Source organism: Vombatus ursinus, unplaced genomic scaffold (genome assembly GCF_900497805.2).
Source record: "Vombatus ursinus unplaced genomic scaffold, bare-nosed wombat genome assembly UNPS02000580.1, whole genome shotgun sequence".
NCBI classification, from domain to species: Eukaryota; Metazoa; Chordata; class Mammalia; order Diprotodontia; family Vombatidae; genus Vombatus; species Vombatus ursinus.
This window is the reverse complement of record NW_020940358.1, coordinates 23,913,944-23,941,199: the sequence shown is the minus strand read 5'-3', so window position 1 is coordinate 23,941,199 and position 27,256 is coordinate 23,913,944. Positions and strand designations below refer to the sequence as shown.

Genomic DNA, 27,256 nt, shown 5'->3' with positions numbered 1-27,256 from the left:
GTTCTTGAGAAATGAAGACTTGCAAATTCTGACCCCTCAATAAAGGTAGGCTTTGGCAGACGTTTTTTGTTCCACCCTCCAGCCCTCCAGTCAGAATGGAAAAGAAACTGATGCTGCTAAGGGGGTGTTGAAGCAGCTGAAGCAGTCTCCATGATGAGATTTCTGGCTTATCTTGGGGAAAGCCTGATGTTTGTGGTATAAGCAGAGCAGCTTATGAACAGCGTGTGTAGAGAGCCAGTTGTCTGACTTTTAGACCTTCCCTGTGGAGCTTAGACCTGTTTGGAAGTGGAAACAATAACTTATTTCTCCTCCAGGGCTCTGCCAATAAGAAAGTTAGTCCCATTAGTGGGTATCCCCTGTAGGAGCTAGACTGGCTACCAGATTAATCTCTGGATACTTCAGAATGCTCTTTTGGCTTTCAATTCTGTTGTCATTAATAAAATAAAAACTGTTAACTAATATCCTTGTTTTATATAAACATCTTCTAAAATTTATTTTAATATTTCTTATCCTTTTTCAGAAACATAGGAAACTACAAACCTTGTTTTAGATAATGCTAATTATGATGCTGGCTAATATTGTATAGTCGATGTCTACTATTACAGAGAAGAAGCTATGTTTATAATGGGTGTGCACTAGGAGCAGTGTTAACTGCCAACATGTTACAACTTGAAGCAGATATCATTTTGAATGGAGACTTAGATGATTTTCTTGCTTCTTACACAGGTACTTGTGCTGTTTGGCAGAGCTGTGAACATTTTTCCACTGTCCTACCTCCTAAATTTCTTCCGTGATCATAAAATTACCCCCAAAATGATGTTTATTATGTGGTTTAGTGGTAAGTTGAACCTCCTTTAAGGAAGAAAGTTGAAAGAACAATATTATTTATATATGTTACATGGGGTGCTGAGATAATTTTCTTTTAAATAAACTTCTGTGTTTTCTAAATTAAAGGACCATTCATTCTCTCAAATTAAAATATTTAACAACTAGAACTAAGGTATGATAGAGCGTATCATACTAGATTTTAATCACACTAATAATAGCTTACATTTATGTGCTACTTTTTAGTTTGCAAAGCACTTTTTTCACAACTCCCCAAAATAGGTATTGTAAGTTTTATTATCCCCCATGTTATAGATAAGGAAGCTAAGGCTCAGAGTGATGAAGTGACTTGTGGTTATTTGGTTTGTACTTTTCACTATATAAAATTCTTGACAACAAATGCTTGCCGGGGCCAACATTTTATTCATTATTTAGTAAGGGCCCACTCTTAAGGAATATCTCCCAATGCTCTGGGTCCCTATAAAGTTAGTAAGTTTCTGTAAAGCTACTCTATGTGCCTTTTCATTTAAATACTGTAATTGACAAATATTTCTCTTTAACTCAGTGTGGGAACATTACTTCTGAAGTTGTTCTTTCTCTGCCTACATAGTTTAAGTCTATGAATCTGCCCCAAAGTAATGCAATCTTACATTTCAAAAGACTGTAAAAAAATTTGAAAGGGGATACTATGTTCTCTTACAAAATATCTATTAATACCAATTTGTTTTATAGATGAAAAACCAAAAAAAAAATGCTTTTTATCAACTGCCATTTTGGGGTGGATCATTTTTATAATGATTTATTTTGAGGAAGTACATTAAGAATCTGATATATTTCTCTGAATCTTGAGCTTTACTTTGGTTATGAGTGCTGGTGGTAGAAACCTTCTGTAGAAATGTATTTGTTGTATTTTGTCTCTCTCTTTTTTTTTTTTTTTGGTGAGGCAGTAGGGTGAAGTAACTTGTCCAGGGTTACACAGCTAGTAAGTATCAAGTGATTTGAACTCTGGTTTTCCTAAATCTAGGACCGGTGCTCTATCTACTGTGCCATCTAGCTGCTCCTATTTGTTGTATTTTGAAATAGTTTGAAAATGTTAACTGCTGATGACCAGAGGCAGCTGGTGTCCGAATAGATAGCACTGGCCTGGAATTAGGAAGACGTGAGTTCCAGTGTGGTCTCAAACACTTATTAGCTTTGTGACCATGGGCAAGTCACTGAACCTCAGTTTGCCTCAGTTTCCTCAGCTGTAAGATGGAGATAATAATAATACCTATCTCACAGGGTTGTTACGAGAATCAAATGAAATAATTTTTTTCATAGCACTTAGCACAGTGCTTGGCACATAGTAGGCACAATATAAATGCCTTCTCTTCATCTTGATTAGAATTTAGAAAAACAAATATTAGAATCTCTATACTGACCAGTAAATTTCATACAGAGAAATAACAATTTACATTTGTATATAGCTGACAAAGCACTTTATATAATTTAACTTGATCCTTGAAAATCCTTTTGGGCATTCAGGGTAGATATTATTATAGCCATTTTACAAATGAAGAAGCTGCTTATACTTCAGTTTGTGTAAAATAAAAAATGTGTGATGGGAAGTGAGATGAAATAAATTTGGAATGGTAAAGAATAATCATTTCGAAGGACTGATGGCAAAGGATATCTCTCACCTCTTGGGAATGAAACATACATTTCCAGATGTGGCTGATGGGCAGTAGTGCCTGAGTTTAATTTTTTTGTTTTTACTTTTTTGGTTAGGTAGTGGGGTTAAGTGACTTGCCCAGGGTCACAAAGCTAATAAGTGTTTGAGGTCAGACTGGAACTCAGGTCTTCCTAATTCCAGTTCCAGTGCTATCTATTCAGACACCAGCTGCCTCTGGTCATTTTTGAACTTTTGAGTTCAAAGTTGTTTTGCTCCCTCCCTCTCAACCTCTCACCAGAGAAGGCCAACATTTGATACAGATATATATGTGAAACTATACAATACATACTTCCTTGTATCTGTTCTTTCTCTGTAGGTGGATAGCATCTTCCTTCATAGGTCCTTTGTAGTTGATTTGAATGTTCATGTAACCCAGAATAGCTTAATCATTCACAGTTACTCTTTGAACAATATTGCTCTTATTGTAAACAACATTCTCTTGGTTCTGCTCAATTCCCTCTTCATTATTTCATGCAAATCTTTCCATATTTTTCTAAAATCATCCTGCTTATCATTTCTTTTTTTTATTAATTTGTTTTTATTTATCAACATTCACTTCCATATGCTTTTGAGTTTAAAATTTTTCTCACCCTTCCTCCCCACCACCCTCCCCAAGATGGTGCACAATCTGATATAGGCTATACATATACATTCCTATTAAACATATTTTCACATTAACGATGTTGTAAGTAAAAATTAGAACCAATAAGACGAACCACCAGAAAGAGGAAACAAAACACAACAGAGGAAAAAAAATAGCAAATAGTATGCTTCAATCTGCATTCAAATTCCATAGTTCTTTCTTTGGATTGGATAGCATTTTCCATCACGAGGCCTTTGGAGATATCTTAGATCCTTGTATTGCTGGGAAGGGTTAAGTTTATCAGTATTAGTCATCGCACAATGTGGCTGTTGTTGTGTACAACATTTTCTTGGTTCTGCTCACTTCACTCAGCATCAGACCATACAAGTCTTTCCAGGTTTTTCTGAAGTCTGCCTGCTCATCATTTCTATAGCACAGTACTATTCCATTACATTCATATACCACAACTTGTTCAGCCATTCCCCAATTGATGGGCATCTTCTCTATTTCCATTTCTTTACCACAAAAAGAGCTGCTATAAATATTCTTTGTACATGTGGGTCCTTTTCCCATTTGCATGATCTCTTTGGGATATAGCCCTAGAAGTGCAATTGTTAGGTCCTGCTCATCATTTCTCACAGCACAGTAGTATTCCATCACAGTCAAGTCTAATTTACTTTTGACAACTGCCTCCCTAATCTGTATGTCCTTCTAAAACTCCTTCCCTAATTCTATCCCCTTGCCCTCTTATTTATTAATCCACACATCCTTCTATGAGTCCCTCCCTAATCCTATCCCTTTGCCTTCCTGTTTCTTTGCAAGTTATGAAGACTTTTATGCCCTCCTACATGTCTATGTTATTCCCTCTTTAACCAGTTCCCATGAGAATAAGGTTCCCACACCACCTGCCCTCCACCTCATCTTCCATTCCACGCCACTATAGCAGTTCTTCCATTCACTCCTCTTTTGTATGAGATTATTTGCTTTATTTTACCTCTCTGTATCCAATTGTACTTTTTTAGGATCATCTCATCATAATTCAACCCCAAACCTTCTATCTATGAATATTCTTTCAAACTACTCTAATAATAATAACATTCTTAAGAGTTACAAATATCATTTTCTCATAAAAGAAATAAACAGTTTAACCTTTTAAATCACTTATAACTAGTCTTTCATGTTTACCTTCTTATGTTTCTCCTGATTCTTCTAAGTCAAATTTTAGGTTTAGTTCTGGTCTTTTCCTCAAGATTACCTTAAAATCCTTTAGTTCATTAAATTTACATTTTTTCCCTTGCAGGATTACACTCAGTTTTGCCGAGTAAGGTATTTTTGGTTGCAAACCCAGCTCGTTTCCTGTTTGGAACATTGTATTCTATGCCCTTTGGTCTTTTAATGTAGAAGCTGCTAAATCTTGTGTTATCCTGACTGTAGCTCCACAATATTTAAATTGTTTCTGTTTCTTTCTAGTTGCTTGTAATATTTTCTCCTTGACCTGAGAGCTTTGAAACTTAGCTATACTGTTCCTGTGAGTTTTCATTTTGAGATCTCTTTCAGGTGGTAATTGGTAAATTTTTTTCAATTGCTATTTTATCCTCTAATTCTAAAAATGCAGGGCAATTTTTCATAATAATTTCTTGAAGTATAGTGTCTAGATTCTTTTTTTTTAATCTTAACTTTCAGGTAGTCCAACAGTTTTTATATCATCTCTCCCTGATCTGTTTTCCAGGTCAGTTGTTTTTCTAATGAGATGTTTTATGTTGTCTTTTATTTTTTCATTCTTTTGGTTTTGTTTTATTATTTCTTGATGTCTTTTGAAGTCATTAACTTTCTCTTGCCCAATTCTAATTTTGGTAAGTTTTTGGATCTCTTTTTCCAATTGGTTGACTTTCTTTTCATAGTTTTCTTGATTTTCTTGCATCACTCCTTTTTCTCCTCAGTTTTCCCTCAATCTCTCTTACTTTTTAAGCTCTTTCAAGAGCTCCTCTAAATTCTTCCAAGAATTCTTTTTTTGGGCCTGACCATTTTACATTTTTCTTTGAAGCTTTACACGTAGCTGTTTTCACTGTATCATCTACTTCTAAGTTTGAACCCTGATCTTCTCTATCACTATAGTAGCTACCTATGGTCAGGTTCTTTCTCTGTTGTTTACTCATTTCTTTAAAGTCCTGTTTCTTGGCTTTATGTTAGGGTTGGGCTCTGCTTCCCAGGTGTGAGGGATAATGTCTCAGGCCTCAGATTTTTTGTGCTGTTGTTTTCTGAGTTCTATCTGGGGGATCTTTGACTTTTTGGTTCTTCTAGTGTTCTATAATTCAAAGCCAGGTGTGATTACTGCTCTTTTGGTTCACACCTTGATCTGTGACCTCAGCTACTCCTCTCTGTCCCTGAGTGTGCCCAGCACTAGTTGCGCAAACACTGTCACTCCCTGTGGTTCCTCAGGCAGCTGCAAGCATCATATTGCCCTTAGGGACTCCACTCTCCTGCAAGTGACCACAACCAGCAGGGCCCTGCCCCTCTGCAACCACACTCATTGGTGTGTGCTTGCTCTTCTTTGCCTGCAACCATAGCCTGGGACTTGCAGAGGACTCCTCAATTTTCCCCTGATCAGCCTCCAGATTCCTACACCAATGTGAGGCAAAAGTTCTTCAATCTGAGGGGGCAATACATCTGCCCCCAGAGCTTGCTGCTTGTTGACCTGGCATCTGCACTTTACTCTAGTCAGACCACCACCTTGGGAGGTCAGATCTTTCCTGAGGTCTTCCCAAATTGTCTTAGGCTGGATGACTGCTTTAACTTTTACTTATTTCTCCTGCTCTAAAATTCACTTTCAGGCATTATTTTAAGATATTTGGGGGGAGGTTGCAATTTGAGAGAGCCTGGTAATTTCCTGCCATATTCTACCATCTTCCCACAATTCCCTGGAAGTTTATATAAAAAAAATAAAGGAAAATCAGTAAAACCATTTTTAAAGGCAGGCTGGATTCAGATTGTGGAAGGCTTTAAATACCAGGCTGAGGAATTTTATTTTATCTAAGAGAATAGGGAGTCACTGAAGATTTTTCAGTGGTGGGGATGACAATGGTCAGATTTGTGTTTTAAGGGATATCATTTTGACAGCTATGTGGAGATAAATTGAAGAGGTGAGAGAATAAGGGGTAACTAATTAGGAGGTTGTTATGTAACTGGGTCCAGCCTATTGGCTGTTTCTTATACTCAACAATCCATCTCCTGCCTCTGAGATTTTGCATAAGCTCTTATTGAATGGAAAACAATATACACAGAGCTGTGTTTTAGGAAGATTATTTTGAAAGAAGTGTAGAAAATAGATTGGAGAGGGGAAAGACTAGAAGCAGAAACACCAATTAAGAAGCTATTGCATAGTTCCAAGTGAGAAGTCATGAGGGTCTGAGTAAGAGTGATGACTGTGAATGGAGAGAGATGATAGATGTTAGGATGGCAATAAATATGTTACTATTATCATAAAAATTTTAGATTTGGCCTCAGTGATCATTTAGTTCAAAAAGAGTCTCTACCACAACATGCCTGAAAAATAACTTTTCTGTTTCCTGATGCCCTTGAAACAACTTGCCCCTGAGGCCAACTGAATGATTGCTGAGGCCCTGCCTAGAACCTTTATATCATGAAAATACCCAGCCTCACTGTCCCATCTGCCTGGGGATGAAATAACCTACCTGAATTAATTTTCTCAATTTCTCAATTATTCTGAACCATCCCTCTCCTCTTCATTGTACAAACCCAGTTCCCTGTTCCCCACGTTTCTACTTGATACTCTATTCTGTCTAGGTTTTCACAACACTTTTCTCTCCTGGTTCTCCTACCTGTCTGACCACTTCTCAGTCTCCTTTGCTAGATCCTTATCCAACTTACATCCAGTAACCATAAGTGTTCCCCAAGATACTGTCCTAGGTTCTTTTCTCTTTTCCCATGATACTATTTTTCTTAGTGATCTCATCGGTTCACATGGATTCAATTATCATCTCTATGCATTTGATTTTCACACTTATTTAGCCAACCCTAATCACATTTTCCTGACCCTCCAGTCTCATGCCTATTGGACACATGGAGTTGGTTGTCCCATAGACATCTTAAACTCATCGTGTCTGAAATTGAACTGATTATTTTTCCCCCAAACCTTCCCATCTTTCTTTTCTATTACTGTTTAGGGCACCACTATTCCTCTCAGTTGCCTAGGTTCACAATCCTAGATGTTATACCTCCCTCTCTCCCACCCCCGGTATCCAATCACTTGCCAAGTCCTTGTCAATTCTTAGCCACAGCTCTGGTATACACCCCTTTCTCTCCTCTGACTCTGCCACCACTGTGGTGCAGGCACTCTTTGCTTCATGCATAGATTAGTGTAGTAGCTTTCTGGTTGGTTTCCCACCTTCAAATCTCTCCTTGCTCTAGTTCATCCTTCACTCAGCTGTCAAAATGATAAATTGAAAGCAGGTCTCACCATGTCATCCTCTGATACAATAAACTCTAGTGGCTCCCTATTAATTCTAGGATCAGATATTAAATCTTCTGTTCAACTTTTTTTTTTCCAGAGAACATTTTTTCATTCTATTGTACAGAAAAACTGTTAGCCAAATGCCTTTAAATAAAAGATTTGAGCCAGTGTCTCAAAGGAGACACGACCTTTGTCTAAGTTGTGACAAATTGAAGTCGACCATGGCATCTGTAGTAGGAGAATATGGTTGTTTTAAAATCCTGATGGTCCTTTTCCTACATTGACTCCAGGACTTGCCTAACAGGTGTTTGAAAATTCTACTTCATTTAAGATTGGGAGATTGGTAAGTTTTGTGAGTGTGTGCTTATGAAGGAACTCAGTCCTAGAGAAGAGTGGACTTTGGGTAGACATGAGAACCCTCTTCAAGTTTTCTGTTTGGTCCCAGAGGACAAATCCAAGAGCAAAGAGTGGAAGCTGCAAAGAGGCAGATTCAGACTAGCTGTTCAGAAATATTCCAACAATCAGCATCGTAAATAGAATGGGTTCCCCCTAGAGGTGGTGCATTGGTACTATTTGAAGGTCTTCAAGCAGAAGCTGGATGATCATCTGTCAGGAATATTATGATGGATTCTTTTATATTGCAGGTTGGACTAGGTGGCTGCCAAGGCTTCTACCACTTCTAAATTCTGTGATTCTATGAAGCATTCTGACCTGCTTTTCATGCCTCTCTTGAGTGTTGTATTTGAAAGTCCAGTTTTCTATTCCGCTCTGGTCTTGTCATCAAGAATGTGTGAAAGTCCTCTACTTCATTGAATGTCCATTTTTTCCCCTGAAATATTATACTCAGTTTTGCTGGGTAGGTGATTCTTGGTTTTAATACTAGCTCCTTTGACCTCAGGAATATCATATCCCAAGCTCTCCAGTCCCTTAATGGAGAAGCTGCTAAATCTTGTGTTATCCTGATTGTGTTTCCACAATACTTGAATTGTTTCTTTCTGGCTGCTTGCCATATTTTCTTCTGGGAACTCTGGAATTTGGTTATAATATTCCTGGGAGTTTTCATTTTGGGATCTCTTTCAGGAAGTGATTGGTAGATACTTTCAATTTCTGTTTTCCCCTATGGTTCTAGAATGTCAGGGCAGTTTTCCTTGACAATTTCTTGAAAGATGATGTCTAGGCTCTTTTTTTGATCTTGACTCAGGTAGTCCAATAATTTTTAAATTATCTGTCCCAGATCTATTTTCCAGGTCAGTTGTTTTTTCCAATGAGATATTTCACATTATCTTCTATTTTTTCATTATTTTGGTTTTGTTTTATAATTTCTTGATTTCTCAGAGTCATTAGCTTCCATTTGCCCCATTCTAATTTTTAAGGAATTATTTTCTTCAGTGAACTTTTGGACCTCCTTTTCCATTTGGCCAGTTCTGCTTTTTAAGGCATTCTTCTCCTCATTGGCTTTTTGGCCCTCTTTTGCCATTTGGGTTAGTCTATTTTTTAAGGTGTTATTTTTTTCAGTATTTTTTTAGGTCTCCTTTAGCAAGCTGTTGACTTGTTTTTCATGATTTTCTTGCATCACTCTCATTTCTCTTCCCAATTTTTCCTCTACTTCTTTTACTTGCTTCTCAAAATCCTTTTTGAGCTCTTCCATGGCCTGAGACTAATTCATATTTTTCTTGGAGGCTTTGGATGTAGGAGCTTTGACTTTGTTGTCTTCTTCTGGTTGCATGTTTTGATCTTCTTTGTCACCAAAGTAAGATTCTATAGCCTGAGTTGTTTTGCGCTGTTTATTCATGTTCCCAGCCAATTACTTGACTTTTAAACTCTTTGTTAAGGTAGCAGTCTGCTTCCAGTGTGGAAGGTGTACTGTCCCAAGCTTCAGGGGTTTTGTGCAGCTGTTGTCAGAGATACTTCTAGGGTCCTGTAAGTTTTCAGTTCTTCCAAGGTGGTATGATCAAAAGAGAGATGTTTGCTACTCTCCTGGCCTGTGCTCTGGTCTATGAATGACCACAAGTACTCTTTTCTGCCTTGGAACTGTGAGGAGGATTCCCTCTCTACCGTCTCCACAAGCTACACCATGCCAGCACTCTTCCTCAGCCCAGGACCACCACCCAGGACTGGGACCCAGATGCGAGCACGGGCAAAGCAAGAGAATCCTGCCTTAGCACCAGTAAAGAGATCCCTACATTCCTCCTTTTGATCAGTCACTTGATGATACCTCCACCATCTGTGGGCCGAGAGCTCCCGAAGCTGCCACACGGCTGCCCCAGGGCTGCACCAGGGCTAGGACCAGACTATGCTCCTTTCTTACCCAGGTCCGATCGTCTTTTCCCACTGACCTCAATTGTCTTTGGTGTTTGTAGGTTGGGAATTCTGGAAACCACCACAGCTGCTAGTGATTCAGTCCCCTGAGGACTGCTCCAGGTTTGGTGGGCCCCATCTTTGCTGGCCCAACCCACATTGGAATTGCCCTCCTCTCCCAGCTCAGCACAACAGACCTTTCCCAGCAACCATCGAGCTTGTCTTGGGCTGGAAATTTGTTTCACTCTTGTCTTTTTGTATGTTCTGCTGCTCTAGAATTTGTTTAGAGTCATTTTTACAGGTATTTGGAAGGGTTTGGGGGAGAGCTCAAACAAGTCACTGCTTTTACTCCACCATCTTAGCTCTGCCCAACAACGGCTATTTTCCTGTTCAACTTTTCAAGCCCTTTATAACCTGTCCCCTTTCCTACTTTTCTAAACTTTTTTACACCTTACATGTTCTTACATGCATGTTCTCTACCCTCCATTGATGTTAGCCTCCTTGCTGTTCTTCCCACAAGACAATCTATCTCTAGAGTCTGAGCACTGTTATTGACTTGTCCCTTCATAACTGTAATTCTCCCTCCTTATCTCTGCTTTCTGGCCTCCCTGGCTTCCTTTAAGTTGCAGCTAAAATCCCACCTTCCCCTTACTGCTAATGCCTTCCCTCTATAAATAGATAAGATAAATCTCTGATTTATCTTGTATGTCTCTTCTTTGTATATAGTTGTCTACATATTGTGCCCTCCATTAGACTTTGAGCTCTTCAGGAGCAGGGATTGTTTTTTCTTTGTCTCTTCTAGTGATTACACAGTGCCTGGTACCTAGTAGGCACTTAATACTTGTTAACTTGACTTGGTTGATCATCCAGCCTCTACTTGAAGACCTTTAGTGAGTGAGAACCTACTACCTTCCTGAGGCAACCCATTCAATTTATGTGTAGTTTTAATTGTTAGGGAGTTTTTCCTGACACTGAGCCTAAATTTGTTTCTTTGCAACTTCTCATTTCTCTTGGTTCGGCTCTTTAGGGCCAAACAGAACAATTCTAATTCCTGGGCCATGTAACGGCCTTTCAAGTATTTGAAGATAGATATCATATCCCTTTTTAGCTTTCTCATCACGCTAAATATCCCCACTTCTTTCAACTGATCTTCATGTGGCTTGGACTCAAGGCCCGTCAGCATTCTCATTGCCCTCTTCTGTATACTCTCCAATCTACTAATGTCCTTCCTAAACTGTGGCACTTAGAAATAAATAATACTCTAGATGTAGTCTGTCCAGGGAAGAATACAGTAGACTATATCTCCTTATTCCTGGAATCTAGTCCTCTCTTAACAGTCCAGCCAACACTCATTACCTTTTTTGGCCACTGTATCACACTGCTGACTTATATTGAGTTTGCAGTACATCAAAACCCCCAGATCTTTTTCAAACTATAGTCTATACCTTGCCCAGCTTATACTTCTGAAGTTAATTTTTGGAACTCAAGTGTAAGATTTCATATTTATCCCTATTAAATTTTATAAGATTCCTATTACATTATAAGATTCAGTCCATGTTCTGGCCTGTCAGATCTTTTTGGAGCCTGTGATCCAGTGTGTTGGTTTTTCTTCCTAGCTTTGTGTCATCTGCACACTTGGTGAGCATGTGGTATATATCTTCATCAGAGTCATTGATAGAAATGTTACTAGCACAGGGGCAAGCACAGATCCCTGCAGGTACTCCATGAGAGATGTTCCATCATGCTGTCATTGAACAATTAATGATGATTTGTTGAGTCCTGATGTTCTACCAGTTCTGAATCCCATTAGTTATACTGTCATCTAGCCCACATCTTTTCTACAAGAATAGTACAAGATACTTCAGTGAACACTTTGCTGTAATTTAGGTAAATGATATCTATAGCGTTTTCCTAATCTACCTAAGTTTAGTAGTTTTGTTTAAAAAAAAGAAAGGAGGTTAGTCTGGCATGACCTGATCTTGTTAAAGTTGTGCTGGGTAATCACTGCCTTTTCTATATGTTCCCCATTTCATTAATAATCCATTCTAGAATTTTGCTAGGACTTGAAGTCAGACTTCTTGACCTGTAGTCTGTAGAATCTTTTCTGTTCTCTGTTTTGAAAATAAGGACATTTTCCCCTTTCTAGCCCTCTTCCATTCTCCATAGTCTTTCACATATCATTGACAGTAATTCAGTAATCACATCCGGCAATTATTTTAGTAGCTGAGGATGTAATTCATCCAGGTCAGGTGACTTGAATTCATCAAGGGTAGCAACTTAATACTCTCTTTACTGTTTCTTAATTCTTTTTAGGCAATTGGGGTTAAACGACTTGCCCAGGGTCACGCAGCTAGTAAGTGTCAAGTGTTTGGTCTGAGGCCGAATTTGAACTCAGGTCCTCCTGACTTCAGGGCCAGGGCTCTATCCACTGCGCCACCTAGCTGCTCCTGTTTCTTAATTCTTATGGGCATCAACTCCCCATTAGCTGTTTTTGTTCTGTCCTTTCCAACCAAAGGTTTGTTTCGTTTGCAAAAGAAATAAGCAAAACTCACAGAAGCAAAATAAGAATTGGAGCAGCTTTCCCTTTTTTGTTCTGATTCTTTTTATTTCTTCTGGTTTTGCTGTGATTTCACCTTGTTTATTTGCTATTTTATTGATTCAATTTTCTGCTCTCTTCTTTTAATCAGATTAGCTAAGGGTTTTTATTAGTCTTTTTAATGAACCAGCTTTTAGTTTTACTTATTTTTTTCTATGGTGGTTTTTTTTTTGTTTCTAACTTATCTATTTCTCCTCTAATTTTTAATATCTCCTCTTTTGTGCTTAGTTTGGACTTATTTGTTTATTTTCTCATTTAAAATGCATATCCACTTCATTAATTATCTCTTTTTCTGTTTTGTTAATGTATGATTGGATAGGATTTTCCCTTTGAGGACTGCTTTAGCTGCATCTCAGAAATTTTGGTATATTGTTTCATTATTATATTTTCTTTTACATAGTTATTAATTGCTTTTATGATTTATTCTTTGACTCACTCATTATTTAAGATTTCATTATAAAGTTTCCATTTGTGTCTGTAGCCTTGGTAGTGGTCCCTGAACCAATTTCTGTTTTTATTGCATCATGGCCTATAGAGGATATAATACCCATTTTTTTCTTTTTATACTGGTTTGCAATGTATCTGTGCCCTAGCATATGGTCATTTTTTGTAAAAGTTCCATGTGGTACAAAGAAATAGTTACATTCTTTTGTTGTCCCATTTAGAAGATGTTATAAGTCTTTTAACTCTAGTTTCTTCAGAAATTTTATCAATTCCATATTTTCCCTTTTGTTTAATTTGCTGTTAGACTTGTCCAAAATGGACAGAGGGATATTAAAGTCTTCTATCATTATTGTGTTACTATTTATGTCTTCTTTAAGCTCAGATGTTTTCTTTATGAATTTGTACGCTAAATTTTAAATGCTAAAGCATTTAAAGCATATACATTTATTATTGGTATTGGATTACTGTCTGTGGTTCCTTTAGACATATTATAGTTTCCTTGCTATCCCACCTTATTTTTTTAAATGTTTTTGCTTTGTTGATAGCATGATTGCCACTCCTACTTTTTTGGGTTCACTTGATGCATAGTAATTTTTTCCCATTCTCTCTGTTTTATGTTGTTTATGTCATTTTTTTTTGGATGTGTCTCTTGTAAGCAACAGATTGTAGGGTTTTATTTTTTATCCAGTCTGTCTCTTTTTCATTTTATTGGGTTGTATGATCCATTCACATTTAAAGTTATAAGATTTAGGTTTATATTTTCCTCCATCTATCTCTAAAATTTTTTTTCAAGTTATGATTTTTTTCCTTCCACTGAAACACAATATTATGTTCCTTTAGTTACTTTTACTTTACTCTTTTTTTAAGGTGGCCCTGTTCCCATTGACTCTGTTCTTCTCATCCCTGATAGCCTTATTGTTTGTTACTCTTTTCCCATTAGGACTTTGTTTATTAATTCCTTTTTCTCTTCTGCTTTTATCTGATTATATATTTCTTCCCTCTCTTTTTTCCTTTCAGTCAACTAAATTCCCCCTTCCTCTCTTCCCTATCAGCTAGTCCTGTTCATTAGTTTTTTAAATTTTATTTTTTACACTCCTTTCCAAAAAGGATTTTTCTCACTCTCTTTATTATCCATCTTTTCTTTCTGTTTACTCTAGACCCTCATTTTTCTGATTCATGACCCCTCTAATCACCTGTTCACGTGTTTTCTTTTCTCTGTTTTCCTCATGTGATCAAAACTTCCCAGATATCCATTCCAGGCTCTTCCCTCCAGGCACTTTCAGCTATAGCCTTGTAGGGCTTAACCCATGGATTCCCCTTTTCCATTGTGCCTTACTTCCAGAACAATGCCAGTTATTTCAGGTGTCAGAAAGGATATTGACCTATGGTAAGGCTCCTCCCCCAATACTGATGTATAACCTTTTTTGTTGTCCTTTTTTTCTATATTTGTGTAGAAATCTCCCTGAATCCGTGCTCTTCCACTGCTCCAGTTGCCAACTGTTCCCAAGAGTTTCAACTCCTCCCCTCTCAGGACAAGTAGACTTTTCAAGTATCAAATCCTTTTCACCCATAGGAGCTTTCATCAATGGAACCCCCTCCCATCTCCAAAGTAAGGCCTCTTTTCTTTTCCCTACCTCCTCATTCACTCCCCTGATGGCCCTTCTCCTTCTCAGACATCAGAGGTCACCTTCCCCTCATTGCTAGCTCTTAATTTGACCCAGGGGCATCACTCACTCCTTTCTATCTTCCTGCTCCCCCCACCCCTTTAAGTATCCTCCCATGTTGTAATATAGTCCCACAAAAAAACATTGATTCACTTATAGGCAAGATTTTGCCAGGTTCCATCCATGATACTCTCTGTTCACTCTTCTCTGTTACCTCTACCATATTTCCACTTTCATATCTGTCTCCTTGTTAGAAAGAAGTCTTGGTGTGTTAGAAGGTAGAGCCAAGATGGCAGAGTAAAGGCAGGGATTCGACTAAGTTCTCCCCCAAATCCCTCCAAATACCTTTAAATAATGACTCTACACAAATTCTAGAGCAACAGAACCCACAAAAAAGACAGAGTGAAACAGTTTTCCAGCCCAAGACAACTTAGAAGGTTGGCAGAAAAGGTCTCTTGCACCAGGCTGAGAGTAGAGCACAGTCCAATTCAGGCTGCAATAGCACAGCCTGGGCCCCAGCAAACCAGGAGCAGGCCTTGGGAGCCACTGAATCAATATCAGCGTTGGCTGCTTCCAGAGCTCCTAGCCCACAGACAGTAAGGGGGTTGAACAGTTGGTCAGGAGATTACAGGGGTCTCTTTGCTGGAACTGGGGGCAGGACTCTGTTGCTTGGCCCATACTTGAATCTGCGTTGCAGTCCTGGGTGGCATCCTAGGTTGAGGAGGTGCACCAGCACATCAGAACTTGTGGCCTTGTGGAGTAGGGACCCTCATCACAGTTCCAGGGCAGAAAAGAGTGCTTGTGGTCACTCACAGACTCAGACGTAGACTCACAGAGCACAGACCAGGAGAGTAGTAAACACCTCTCCTTAGATCATGCCACCTTGGAAGAACTGAAAAGTTACAGGTACCTATAAGTATCTCTGAAAACAGCTGCACAAAACCCCCGAAGCTTGAGACAGTGTGCCCTCCACTCTGGAAGCAGAGCCATACTTTAGCAAAGAGTTTGAAGTCAAGTAATAGGCTGAGAAAATGAGCAAACAATAGAAAAAAATTCTGACCATAAAAAGTTACTATGGTGATAAGATCAAAACACACACTCAGAAGAAGATAACAAAGTCAAAGCTCTTACATCCAAAGCCTCCAAAAAAATATGAATTGGTCTCAGGTTGTGGAGGAGCTCAAAAAGGATTTTGAAAGTCAAGTAAGAGAGGTAGAAGAAAAATTGGGAAGAGAAATAAGAGTGATGTGAGAAAATTATGAAAAACGAGTTAACAGCTTGGTAAAAGGAGGCAACAAAAAAAAATACTGAAGAAAATAACACCTTAAAAAAAACAGTCTAGCCCAAATGGTAAAAGAGGTACAAAAATTCACTAAAGGAAAAAAACTCCTCCAAAAGTAGAATTGGCAGCTAGGGGCAGCTAGGTAGAGCAGTGGATAGAGCACTAACCCTGGAGTCAGGAGGACCTGAGTTCATATCTGGCCTCAGACAGGTAATACTAGTGTGTGATTCTGAGCAAGTCATTTAACGCCAATTGCCTCACCAAGAAAAAAAAAATAGAATTGGCCAAGTGGAAAAGGAGGTACAAAAGTTCACTGATGAAAATAATTCCTTAAAAATTAGAATGGAGCAAATGGAAGCTAATGACTTTATGAGAAATCAAGAAACAATAAAACAAAACTAAAAGAATGAAAAGATAGAAGACTATGTGAAATATCTCACTGGAAAAACAACTGACCCAGAAAATAGGTCCAGGAGAGATAATTTTAAAATTATTGGACTATCTGAAAGCCATGATAAAAAAAAGAGCCTAGAAATCATCTTTCAAGAAATCATCAAGGAAAACTGCCCAGATGTTCTAGAAGCAGAGGGTAAAATAGAAATTGAAAGAATCTACCTATCACCTCCTGAAAAAGATCCCAAAATGAAAACTCTCAGGAATATTATAGCCAGGGCTCCCAGGTCAGGGAGAAAATATTGCAAGCAGCCAGAAAGAAACAATTCAAGTATCGTGGAGCCACAGTCAAGATAACACAAGATTTAGCATCTTCTACATTAAAGGATCAGAGGACTTGGAATATGATATTCCAGAGGTCAAAGGAGCTAGGATTACAACCAAGAATTACCTACCTAGCAATTCTTCAGGGGAAAAAATGGATATTCAATGAAATGGAGGACTTTCACACATTCTTGATGAAAAGACCAGAGCTGAATAGAAAATTTCATATACTTTCAAATTGACTTTCAAATACAAGATGCAAAAGAAGCATAAAAAGGTAAACAGGAAAAAGAAATCATAATGGTCTTAATAAGGTTAAACTGTTTACATTCCTACATGGGAAGATGATACTTGTAACTCCTAAGAACCTCATTATTAGATCAGTTAGAAGGTGTTTATGTAGACAGAGGGCACAGATGTAAATTGAATGTTACCTAAAAAAATAAAATTAAGGAGTGAGAGAAGAATGTACTTGGAGAAAAGGAAAGGGAGAGGTAGAATGGAGTAAATTATTTTACATAAAAGAGACAAGAAAAAGCTTTTACAATGGAGGGGAAGAGGAGGTAGGTGAGAGGGAATGAATGAACCTTACTCTCATCAGAATTGGCTCAAAGAGGCAATAACATACACACCCAGTTGGGTATAGAAATCTGTCTTACCCTACAGGAAAATAGGAGGGGAATGGGATAAGAGAAAGGGTTTGGTGGTGATAGAAGGAAGGGCAGATTGGGAGAGGGGATAGTCAGAAGCAAAACACTTTTGTGGAGGTACAGGCTATAAGGAGAAAAATATTAGAATAAATGGGGCAGGGGGTGGAATAGGATGGAGGGAAATACAGTTAGCAATAGTAACTATGAAAAAAATTTTGAAGCAGTTTTCTGTGATAACGGCCTCATTTCTCAAACATATGGAGAACTGAGTCAATTTATAAAAATAAAAGCCATTCCTCAATTGACAAATGATCAAAAGATATGAACAGTTTTCAGATGAAGTAATCAAAACTATCTATAACCAGATGAAAAAATGCTGTAACTCACTACTGATTGGAGAAATACAAATTAAAATAATTCTGAGGTATACTTTATACCTATTAGATTGTCTAGTAGGACAGAAAAGGAAAATGACATGTTGTTGGAGGGCATATGGAAAAAAATGAGACATTAGTGCACTGTTGGTAGAATTGTGAACTGATTCAACCATTCTGTAGAGCAATTTGGAACTATGGCCAATGGGCTATTAAAGGGCTACAAAACCTAGCAATACCTCTACTAGGTCTGTATCCAAAAAGAGATTATAAAGGAAAAATAAAAGGAAAAGGACCTGTATTTACAAAAATATTTATAGCAGCTCTTTCCTGGGGTCAAAGAATTGGAAATTGAGGGGTGTTCTGGGAGACCTATGATCCTTAGATTATCTCTGTGCATCCTGTCTTTGAGATCAGTATGTTTTATCTGCATAGTGAGCGTATTTTCTTTTAATAGTTTTGTTTTTGCTTCTCCACTTCTCTGAACTCACATTCTCAATCTATTATTCTCTCTTGTTTCTTTGATGAGGCTTGCCTTTGCAGATTCGTTTTTCTTCCCATCATTTTTGCTATGTGTGACACAGCTCTTATAATTCTCTTTTAAACCACTCAGGAATAGCATGTTCTTCTTAACTTCCACAGGGTCCTATGTCTCCTCAAGTAGTGCATCATTGTCCTTTATATTACAACAGGCCTGCACAACATACAGGCGACAAGTGAAGAATTCAGGAGGCCAGAGAAAAATCTAGGATCACCATTGCACACTTTCTCCTGTTTGTCACATGACCTGAGGCAACCAACCATTATCAGTCTGTCTCTAGTCTAATCTATCTGTGGCCCAAAGACATTTAGCCTATTTTAATTCTGGCCCCTACCTGCTGCCAAGTTGTGCAGGTCTAGTTTACAGTGTTTATTCATAGATGTCTGAATTAGATCTGAAGGCCGTATTTCCTTATGTTATTGTTTTTCCTGTTGATTTATCTGTTTATGTTCAAGATCTTTGAGTTTTCTTTCTAAAATCTCTGGTATTTTCAGTCTTTTTTCCCTCCTTATTTTCCTTATCACTCGCTTCCTCACTCCCTCCCCTTTGATGGCGATTTTTTTGGGGGCATCTTAGCCTCCTGACACTGGATTTATGGTTCACCAGCCTAATTTTCTGTTGCAAGTAACTTTTGGGTGGTCAGAACTGGCCACAGCTCGGTGCTGTGCTGTTTCCCTCAGGTTTGATGGAGTGTTTGTTGCATAGTCCTCCTGGTGATTTGTCCCACTCTCTGTTCCTCAGTTCTGTGCGCCTAGCACTGTAAGTTCAGAGCTTTGCTGCACTGGTGCTTCTAGGCTGCAGCTCTGGACAGGTTTTTGCTCTTTTGCGTTGACTGTTGAGGTCTGAGAAAATCTCAGATAGCCTGGAGTGGGAGTCTTGATGGCCCCGGAAAGAAGGAAGGGGACTGAGGTGTAGGGGTAGGCTTTGAGGTAAGCCAGTGTTATGTCCTTAGGTCTGCTAGTGTAGCCTCCCTGCTGGTAGTGTAAGAGGTGGGGATGGGGTGCTGAGTGAGGTCAGGGTCAGTGAGAGTCAATTCTTAGTTTTGGGGGTTTGTTTTTCCTTTTTACCTTCTTTTGTATTCTGGGTGTGCTGAATCTTGGAGACAGCTGAAGTTGCTTTATCCTTGGTGCATAATTTCTGTTTTGGAGAGGTTTCAGATGTCATAGGGATTGGAGAAAATGTCTAGTCTGTTCATGTGACTGGAACAAGCTCCTTTTTTAATTATCAATTATAAAACCATCCACTCTGACCGGTGAGATTATATCCCTTCTTTGATAGTTCTCCTTCCCCAATGTAGCATTAAAAACCCCTCTTTGTTTTTCTGAAAGTGAACTATCCATGCCTTCTTTCTATTTCCTCAGTAAAGCCTATCTTGAGCCTTCTGGTTTTAGTGACTTCTTCCTTCATAAATCATCTTATGTATTTACTAATGTTTGTATAAGTTATATTCTCTAGTGGCATATAAATTCATTGAGGGCAGTGTCTGTTTCATTTTTTTCTTGTATTCTCAGTGCCTAGCACATATGTGCTTAGTAAATTTTTTTTTTAATTTGTAAAATTGAGTTAAGACCACTTTCTTTATCATAGTTTCCCCATAATAATGTATCAGAAGAGGGATACAGTAACCTTCTGATTAGTTTTCCTGCCTCTAGTCTTTTACCTCTTTAATATGTCTTCCACACAGCTGCCAAATGATATTCTTACAACACAGATCTGACCATGTTACTCCAGCACTTAAAAATCTTCATTGGTTCCCTGTTGCCTCTTAGATAAATTAAAACTCTTCAGCCTGATATTTAAAGACTTCCACATGAGTGCTAAAATGCATAGTCAGGAAAACCTGGGTACAGATATTGCCTTGGATAATTGCTAGTTCTGTAACCATGAGGAAGTCACTTAATGTCTTTGATCCTCAATTTCCTCATCTGTAAATTGGGAATAACAACTAATGAGATAATCTATGTAAAGTACTATATAAATCAGCTATTATTATTTCTGAGCAAGAGAATATGGCTATCTTAAGTTCCATAGCACCATTGTTTATAGAAATACCACTTCTACTGTGTTGTAAGAAGATTCAGAGGGTTTGTATATAATGCCTTTTGGACATTGTTTCTGCAACAAAATATTAGGCATTTTTGGACATGACCAATGTGGAAATTTGTTTTATTTGACTATGCGTATTTTTACAAGGGCTCTTCTTCTGCTGCTGCTGCTGCTGCTTCTGCTTCTTCCTTTTTTTCTTTTTTTAACAGTTGAGGATAATAGGTGGTAGAGAGAGAAAATAAATAAATGCTTATTAATTTTTAAAATTATTTTTAAAGGTGTTAGGATATTAGATTAACTAGGAAGTCCATGGTATAGTTGAAAGAATACTCATCAAGAATTAAAAGACCTGAGTTATAGTCCAAACCCTGCCACTATTTCCTTGAATAAGTCATAGCCTTTTTCTGTGCCTTCATTTCCTCATCTGTAAAAGAAATGATTAGACTAATTCTCTCCCTTCTAATTTTATCAATTATGGGGGCAGCTAGGTGGTGCAGCAGATTATAGAGTACTGACCCTAGAGTCAGGAGGACCTGAGTTCAAATTTGGCCTCAGACCAAACACTTGACACTTACTGGCTGTGGGACCCTGGGCAAGTTACTTAACCCCAACTGCCTAAAAAAAAAATGATCAATTACGTATTCCAAGGTCTCTTCTGGATCTGATATTCTTTGAGGTCACATATTTCTCATATACTTTTTCTGTGTGTTCTTCTAGCCTTAAAAATTTATGGTTGCACTTTAATGCCAACTCAGTGTCCTACTGATGGTGGAGCAGTCTCATCCACTGAAATCTTAGCTGTCCTTCAAGGCCTACCTCAATTGTCACCTTTACCAGAAAACCTTCCCTCCCTTGACACAGCTAGGTGGCTCAGTGGATAGAGCACTGAGCCTGAAGTCAGGAAGACTTAAATTCCAATGTGGCCTCAGAGACTTATTAGTTGTGTGACCTTGGGCAAGTCATTTAACCTCTGTCTCAGTTTCTTCCATTTTTTTAACTGTAAAATGGGGTAATAATAGCACTTACCTCAAAGGATTGTTTTAAAGATCAAATAAAATAATATTTGTAAAGTGCTTAGCACAATGCCTGACACTATATTGATATTTATTCCCTCTCTCCCCCCCTGATGGTCCTTCATCTGAATAGCTATGACTAGAATAATAGCATCCTGGAGCTGGAAGGTACATTAAAACAGAGATCTCAGAGTGGGGAGGATTAGCTCCTAAGAAATTATCTAGCTTCATCCTGTCTTTTTAAAGATAAATAAGACAAGTTATGATCAAAGTGAAGTGAGTTGCCTTAGCTCTCACAGTGAGTTTTGCATATTGAGAACTTGAACCTCAGCCTCCTGACTTGGCAGCCCAGTACCCCCACCATAATACCAGATTGCCTCTCTTTAGTTCTGAGGCTACCTAGGATAGCCTTTGTTTTGTTTTTCTTCCCTCACCCCCCTCATTTCTATTTTAATTGTTCTTTGTTATTTGTGGACAGGTTTACGTGGAGCAATTCCTTATGCCCTGAGTCTTCATTTGGACCTGGAACCCATAGAGAAAAGGCAGCTCATTGGAACAACTACCATAATCATCGTGCTCTTCACCATCCTGCTGCTTGGAGGAGGGACAATGCCCCTTATTAGACTGATTGACATTGAAGATTCAAAAGCTCGAAAAAGAAATAAGAAGGATATCAATCTCAGTAAAACAGAAAAAATGGTTTGTATTGAGAGTGTAAATGGAATCACTGAGGAATATTGTTTCATTGTACAAACTACTTCCACTTATGATTTCTGCTGTTCTGGGCTAGCTTTATATCACAACTTGGATTTATATATTGATTTATAACTGACAAAGCACTTTTTTTAGCTTTTAGAAATGACTTTTTAGTAAGTTAGAAGAGTAAGAACAGTTGGTGCAAATATTCCTCCAAAAATCTGGGACGTGCTTTTCCACAAGTACATCAAGACTGACAAAGCACTTTACATAAATTATTTCATTTGATCCTCACCAAACCCTGTGAGGTAGCCAGGGCAGACATTATTATCCCCATGTTACAGATGAAGAAACTGAGACTCAAAGTGGAATCACCTTGCCCAGGGTGCTACATCTAAAATGTGGTAAATATTCTCTTTTGACTACATGATGCTGCCTTTCTGTATGATGTCCTTTTAATTAGGAAATCTACCCCCTTTTATAACATTGTCAGCCCTGAGAATGAAGTGAACTGTGGCTGTTGTTCATACATTTCTTCTGGCCTCGTAGCTTGGGACAGGGCAATTGGATTATATCTGCTTCGAGGCTCGTTTTATTTAGTTACATTTTTGTTTTGCCATCTGTAGTTACAGAAAAGTTTCCCATATATTGACAACAGGCCTTTACACAATCAATGTTGTCAGTAGTAGTGACTATACTTCTTGTGCAGCAGTCATATACAGCTGTCTTTAAAAAATAATAATAATAATAATAATAGCCAACATTTATATGTTGGCAGCTAGGGAGATAGCCAGGTGGTGAAATGGATAGAGTGTTGGGCTTTGAGAAAGGAAGACCTGAGTTCAAATCTAGCCTCAGATACTTAATAGCTGTGTGACCTTAGGCAAGTCACTTAAAACTCTGTTTGCCCCCTGGAGAAGAGAATGGCAAATCACTCCAGTATCTTTGCCAAGAAAGCCCTATGGACAGAGGTCCATGGGGTCACAAAGACTCAGACACAACTGAAACAGCTAAAGAACAACATTTATATAGTTCTTACCACGTGCTAAGCACTGTGCTAAGCACTTTATAATTACTAACTCATTTTTCTCTCACAATAACCTTGGAAGGTAGGTGGTATTATCACCTCCATTTTACAGATGAAGAAACTGAGGCTTAAGTAAGGTTACGCAACTTGCCCAGGGTTACACAGCTAGTAAGTATCTGAAGCCAGATTTGAACTCAGGTCTTGTCTCCAGGCCTGGCACTCTACCCACTATGCCACCTAATAAGACCTGGATCTCATCAGTGTAAAGAGATCCAGTGAGGAGCTCCTCCTGCCAGTGCAGATAAGCACCTCTTCCACAGCTTCTAGTTTGAGAGATTTTTAGAGGTGTTAAATGACTTGCCTGGGGGATCCCAAAGTCAGAGGAGAGAACCTGAGGCCAGCTTGCTCTCCATTATATTCTATTATGTCTCTACAATCATCTATAGCACTGTGAAAACAGAAGTCCTAGTTTTGTATGTAGGATCTGAATCTACTATATTGGTTTATTATTCTTCCCATGTACACATACTCTATTTAGCTTTTTGCTTTTCTTTTTTATTAATTTTTTTAAAAATATTTTTTAACATTCATTTTTAAATTTTGGTTCCAAATTCTTACCCTCCATCCAATTCTTCCCTTACCACTGAGAAAGCAAGCAGAATGATACTCATTATCCATGTGAAATCATGCAAAACATATTTCCATATTAGCCATGTTGCAAAAAAAAAGCAAGAAAAATAAAGAAAGTGAAAAACAATATGCTTCAGTCTGCACTCAGAGTTCCTCAATTCTCTCTGGAGAGGTGGATAGGATTGTAGGATTGTCTCATCATGAATCCTTTGAATTGTCTTGGTTCATTGTCTTGAGCAGAGTAGCCAAGTCTTTCACAGTTGATCATTGTTACAATATTGCTGTTACTGTGTACAATAATCTGCCTTCCCTTTCCATCAGTTCTTCCCAAAGTTTCCTGAAACCATCACCTTCATGATTTCTTCTAGTACAATGGTATTCCATCACAATCACATACTACAGCTTGTTCCACCATTCCTCAACTGATGAGTATCCCCTCAATTTCCTGTTCTTTGCCACCACAAAAAGAGCGTAGCAATTTACTATGAAGCAAGATTCTTAACCTTGTTTGTGTCGTGCATCCCTTTGACACCCTGGTTGAAGCCTGTGGACCTCTTTTTTAGGATGTTTTGTTTCCTACATTCATAATTAAAGGAAATGCTAAATTTTAGTTAGAGGTTAGTAAAAATAAAGATATAATTTTTTTCTCCATCCAAGTTCACAGACTCCCTGAAATCTCTCGACAGACTCTTTGGGGATCTATGGACTCCAGGTTCAGAACCCCTACTTTAAGAGTTTTCACTTCTTTGACCATGGTTTGGGTTTCCCTCTTCCTCACATAGGTAATGAATGAGGGCTATTATATTAATCTCTGTCCAGCTCCTGCTGAGCATTTTGAGGGGTTTTAGTAAGACTTGTTCAGCAAACATTTTCATCTAGAACCTAGTTATGGATCCTAGCAGGATACAAACTATTATTTGTGTATCACCTGCTCTTGAAACAGCTGGGGTCATTACTCCATTGGATGCTTAACATAGAAATAATGTATAATGTATGTACTCCAGGCTGATGGAGACAGGAAGAACTGTTGCTTTTCAGATATGCAGGGAATTTCTGATAACAGCCTTGCTACCTTTTTTCTAGGGTAACACCATTGAGTCTGAACATCTTTCAGAGCTCACCGAAGAAGAGTATGAAGCCCATTACATCAAGCGCCAGGATCTCAAGGGTTTTATGTGGTTTGATGCAAAGTATCTGAATCCTTTTCTCACACGGAGGCTGACCCAGGAGGTAGGTTCCAGTGCTCTCAGCCATCAGTGCTGTGCCAGAATTCCCCTTAGGCATGCAGTTGTCCCACGTGGACTATCTCAGCGTTGAGATGCATTTGGAGGCTGTTCAGGTAGACTGTTTATATTTGAACTTTAGAAAACAAGCAACTTTCATTTTGTTTTTTCTCATAATGAACTTGTAGGATTGGAAGCTGTGGTGTGAAATGCTTGTTGAATTTAGCATCTGCTGTTTTTCTCTAACTTCTGTGTTTACTAGGCTAATAATAGACAATCTTACTTGCTAACTTAGTTTGATTTTAGTTTATGAAAGATGTAGTGAATTGATTTTTTAAATCTGAGCTCTGGAGAGGTATATAAATATAACAGTTGTGCAGGAATCTGACAATGGATTGACTCAGAGCTTTCACCCCCTTAGTTCCTTTACCACTTGGTGCTGATGATGTGAAGTACAGTAAAATTCCTTCTGCTTTCAGACAAACTTCAGCCTGGTTTGCTGTAAACTTTGGCCTGGCTTTCAAATACAGACTTGATGTATTTCAGTATGGTATAAGCATACCATATCTAACATTACTCCAACTAATCTCATTTTATAGTGTCTTTAATATAATACATGATACCCAAACCCCATTGCATTGGTTCCTCATTCATTGTAGTGATGATGGGCCAGTACTGAGGCAAAAGTTGGATAGTTGGTAATGATCAAAATTACCATTTGAGTCTCAACATAGTAGCATTTGCCTTGAGTCAGTGTGAATCTCACCACATGAGCTAGTTTTGGACATTCTTACTGGCCTACAGTCACCATACTGCTTTGCTGTATGTGCATAAATATATATATGGCTATTTCCCCTAATATTGTGTTTTCATAGAACCAGTTAATTAATCAATCAATAAACATTTATTAAGCACCTACCATGTACTAGGCACTGTGCTAAGCTGATTTTAGATAGCATGTGTGCATAAAATTTCCTGTTGTTTACCTTGAATTCTGTAGGTCCTATTTTAATTCTAAACAGTGCCTTGTCATCTTCTGTCACAAACATGAGGATATATATGGCCACTTAAAGTCATTATCTGCAAGCACTGGAAAATGTTTTATTTGCTGTATTTATTTTGGTCCATGAATACAAACCTGCTATGATAGCAGTTCTGTTGTTTTCCACCTCAGGACTTGCATCATGGCCGAATTCAGATGAAAACTCTTACCAACAAATGGTATGAAGAAGTGCGACAGGGACCATCTGGCTCAGAGGATGATGAGCAGGAGCTGCTCTAATGCAGAAGAGGCTCTAGGACAATTACCAATGAAATCACCACCATTGAGATTTTTAGTCATGTACAAGTTCTGATGCTAAAAGCTGTAAGAAACCTTGAAGCTTATGCCTCCCCGGAGGCAGCCCTGTATGTAAGTATGCTGCACATACAGATACTGTTAAGTATAACCTCTTCAGATGAACTTGTTTTGTTTATAATTGCTGTGGTATTTAAGAACAGCTAAGTGGCTTAAAAACAATGAATGATGGATTTTAACCTAGAATTTCCCAGACCTCCTAGCCAAGATGGTTGCTTTGAAATATGTGTTCTTTCCTCCTTATTTTCCTTTTTAGGTGTTTGTCATAAATGTCTTATATTAATACGTACTTGTTTGAAAACTGTACAAGATAGAGTGAGTAGCACATTCTCTGTAGAATTTTTCATTATCAGTTCCCAGCTGGGAGCTGTCATAGATCAAACTGTGAATTGTGTGGCTTTTTGTAAAGGGGAATCTGTCATTTTTGACCCTGCACATTAGAAGTGACCAGCAAACAGTAGTAGGACTAGGTAATAGTGTGTGGGGATGCCTTTTAATTGGTCTCAGCCTTTCCTAGGCAAGTGTTTTCATTGTGCTCTCATAAGCAGGCATGCTGAGTTGGCAAGCACAATCTTAATATGAGCAAACATCTGCATGTGTAGGACTGGAAGCCAGCTATGTCTTGTCAACCTCCCCCTCAAAACAACAACCAAACCCAAACCACAAAATATTAAGGTATTCTAGTCCACACAAAGAGCAGTTTTATTGGAAATGACAAAGCACAAACATAATACTTTTGATGACTCCTATTTTTTTTCAGCACTCCAAAGAAATAAAAATTGATGATGTCTTTTTTATTTAACTTATTGACATCATGTGCAGAATCTTCAGGTAACAGGCAGCTAGTTTCCCCAGGGAATATTATGAATATTTACATTTGAACCCTTAGCCAGATGCAAGTCCCATTTCTTCACATGTGGCTAGGAGGTGTGCCTCTCTTAAATGTTACACTGCTCATAGTTGAAATTCTAATTTTCGCCTCTAAAAAGTGCCAAATGTACAGATTTATTTTGGTTGGCCAACATCTATATTTTGATATATGTATACTTTTAAAAAGCAGAGGGGCAGCTAGGTGGCACAGTGGATAGAGCACCGGCCCTGAAGTCAG

At 38.3% G+C, this 27,256-nt stretch overlaps 1 protein-coding gene across 2 annotated transcripts in view; it reads left to right on the top strand.

The window, feature by feature from the left end:
- SLC9A8 (solute carrier family 9 member A8) overlaps positions 1 to 27,256 on the top strand; it is a 112,062-nt gene extending 84,806 nt beyond the window's left edge. For both annotated transcript variants that reach the window (XM_027852950.1, XM_027852958.1), the window contains exons 13-16: positions 727 to 838; positions 21,694 to 21,914; positions 24,652 to 24,798; positions 25,966 to 27,256. In XM_027852950.1, coding sequence (XP_027708751.1) covers positions 727 to 838; positions 21,694 to 21,914; positions 24,652 to 24,798; positions 25,966 to 26,073 — 588 coding nt within the window. In that variant the 3' untranslated portion in view covers positions 26,074 to 27,256. The remainder of the gene's footprint in view (positions 1 to 726; positions 839 to 21,693; positions 21,915 to 24,651; positions 24,799 to 25,965) is intronic.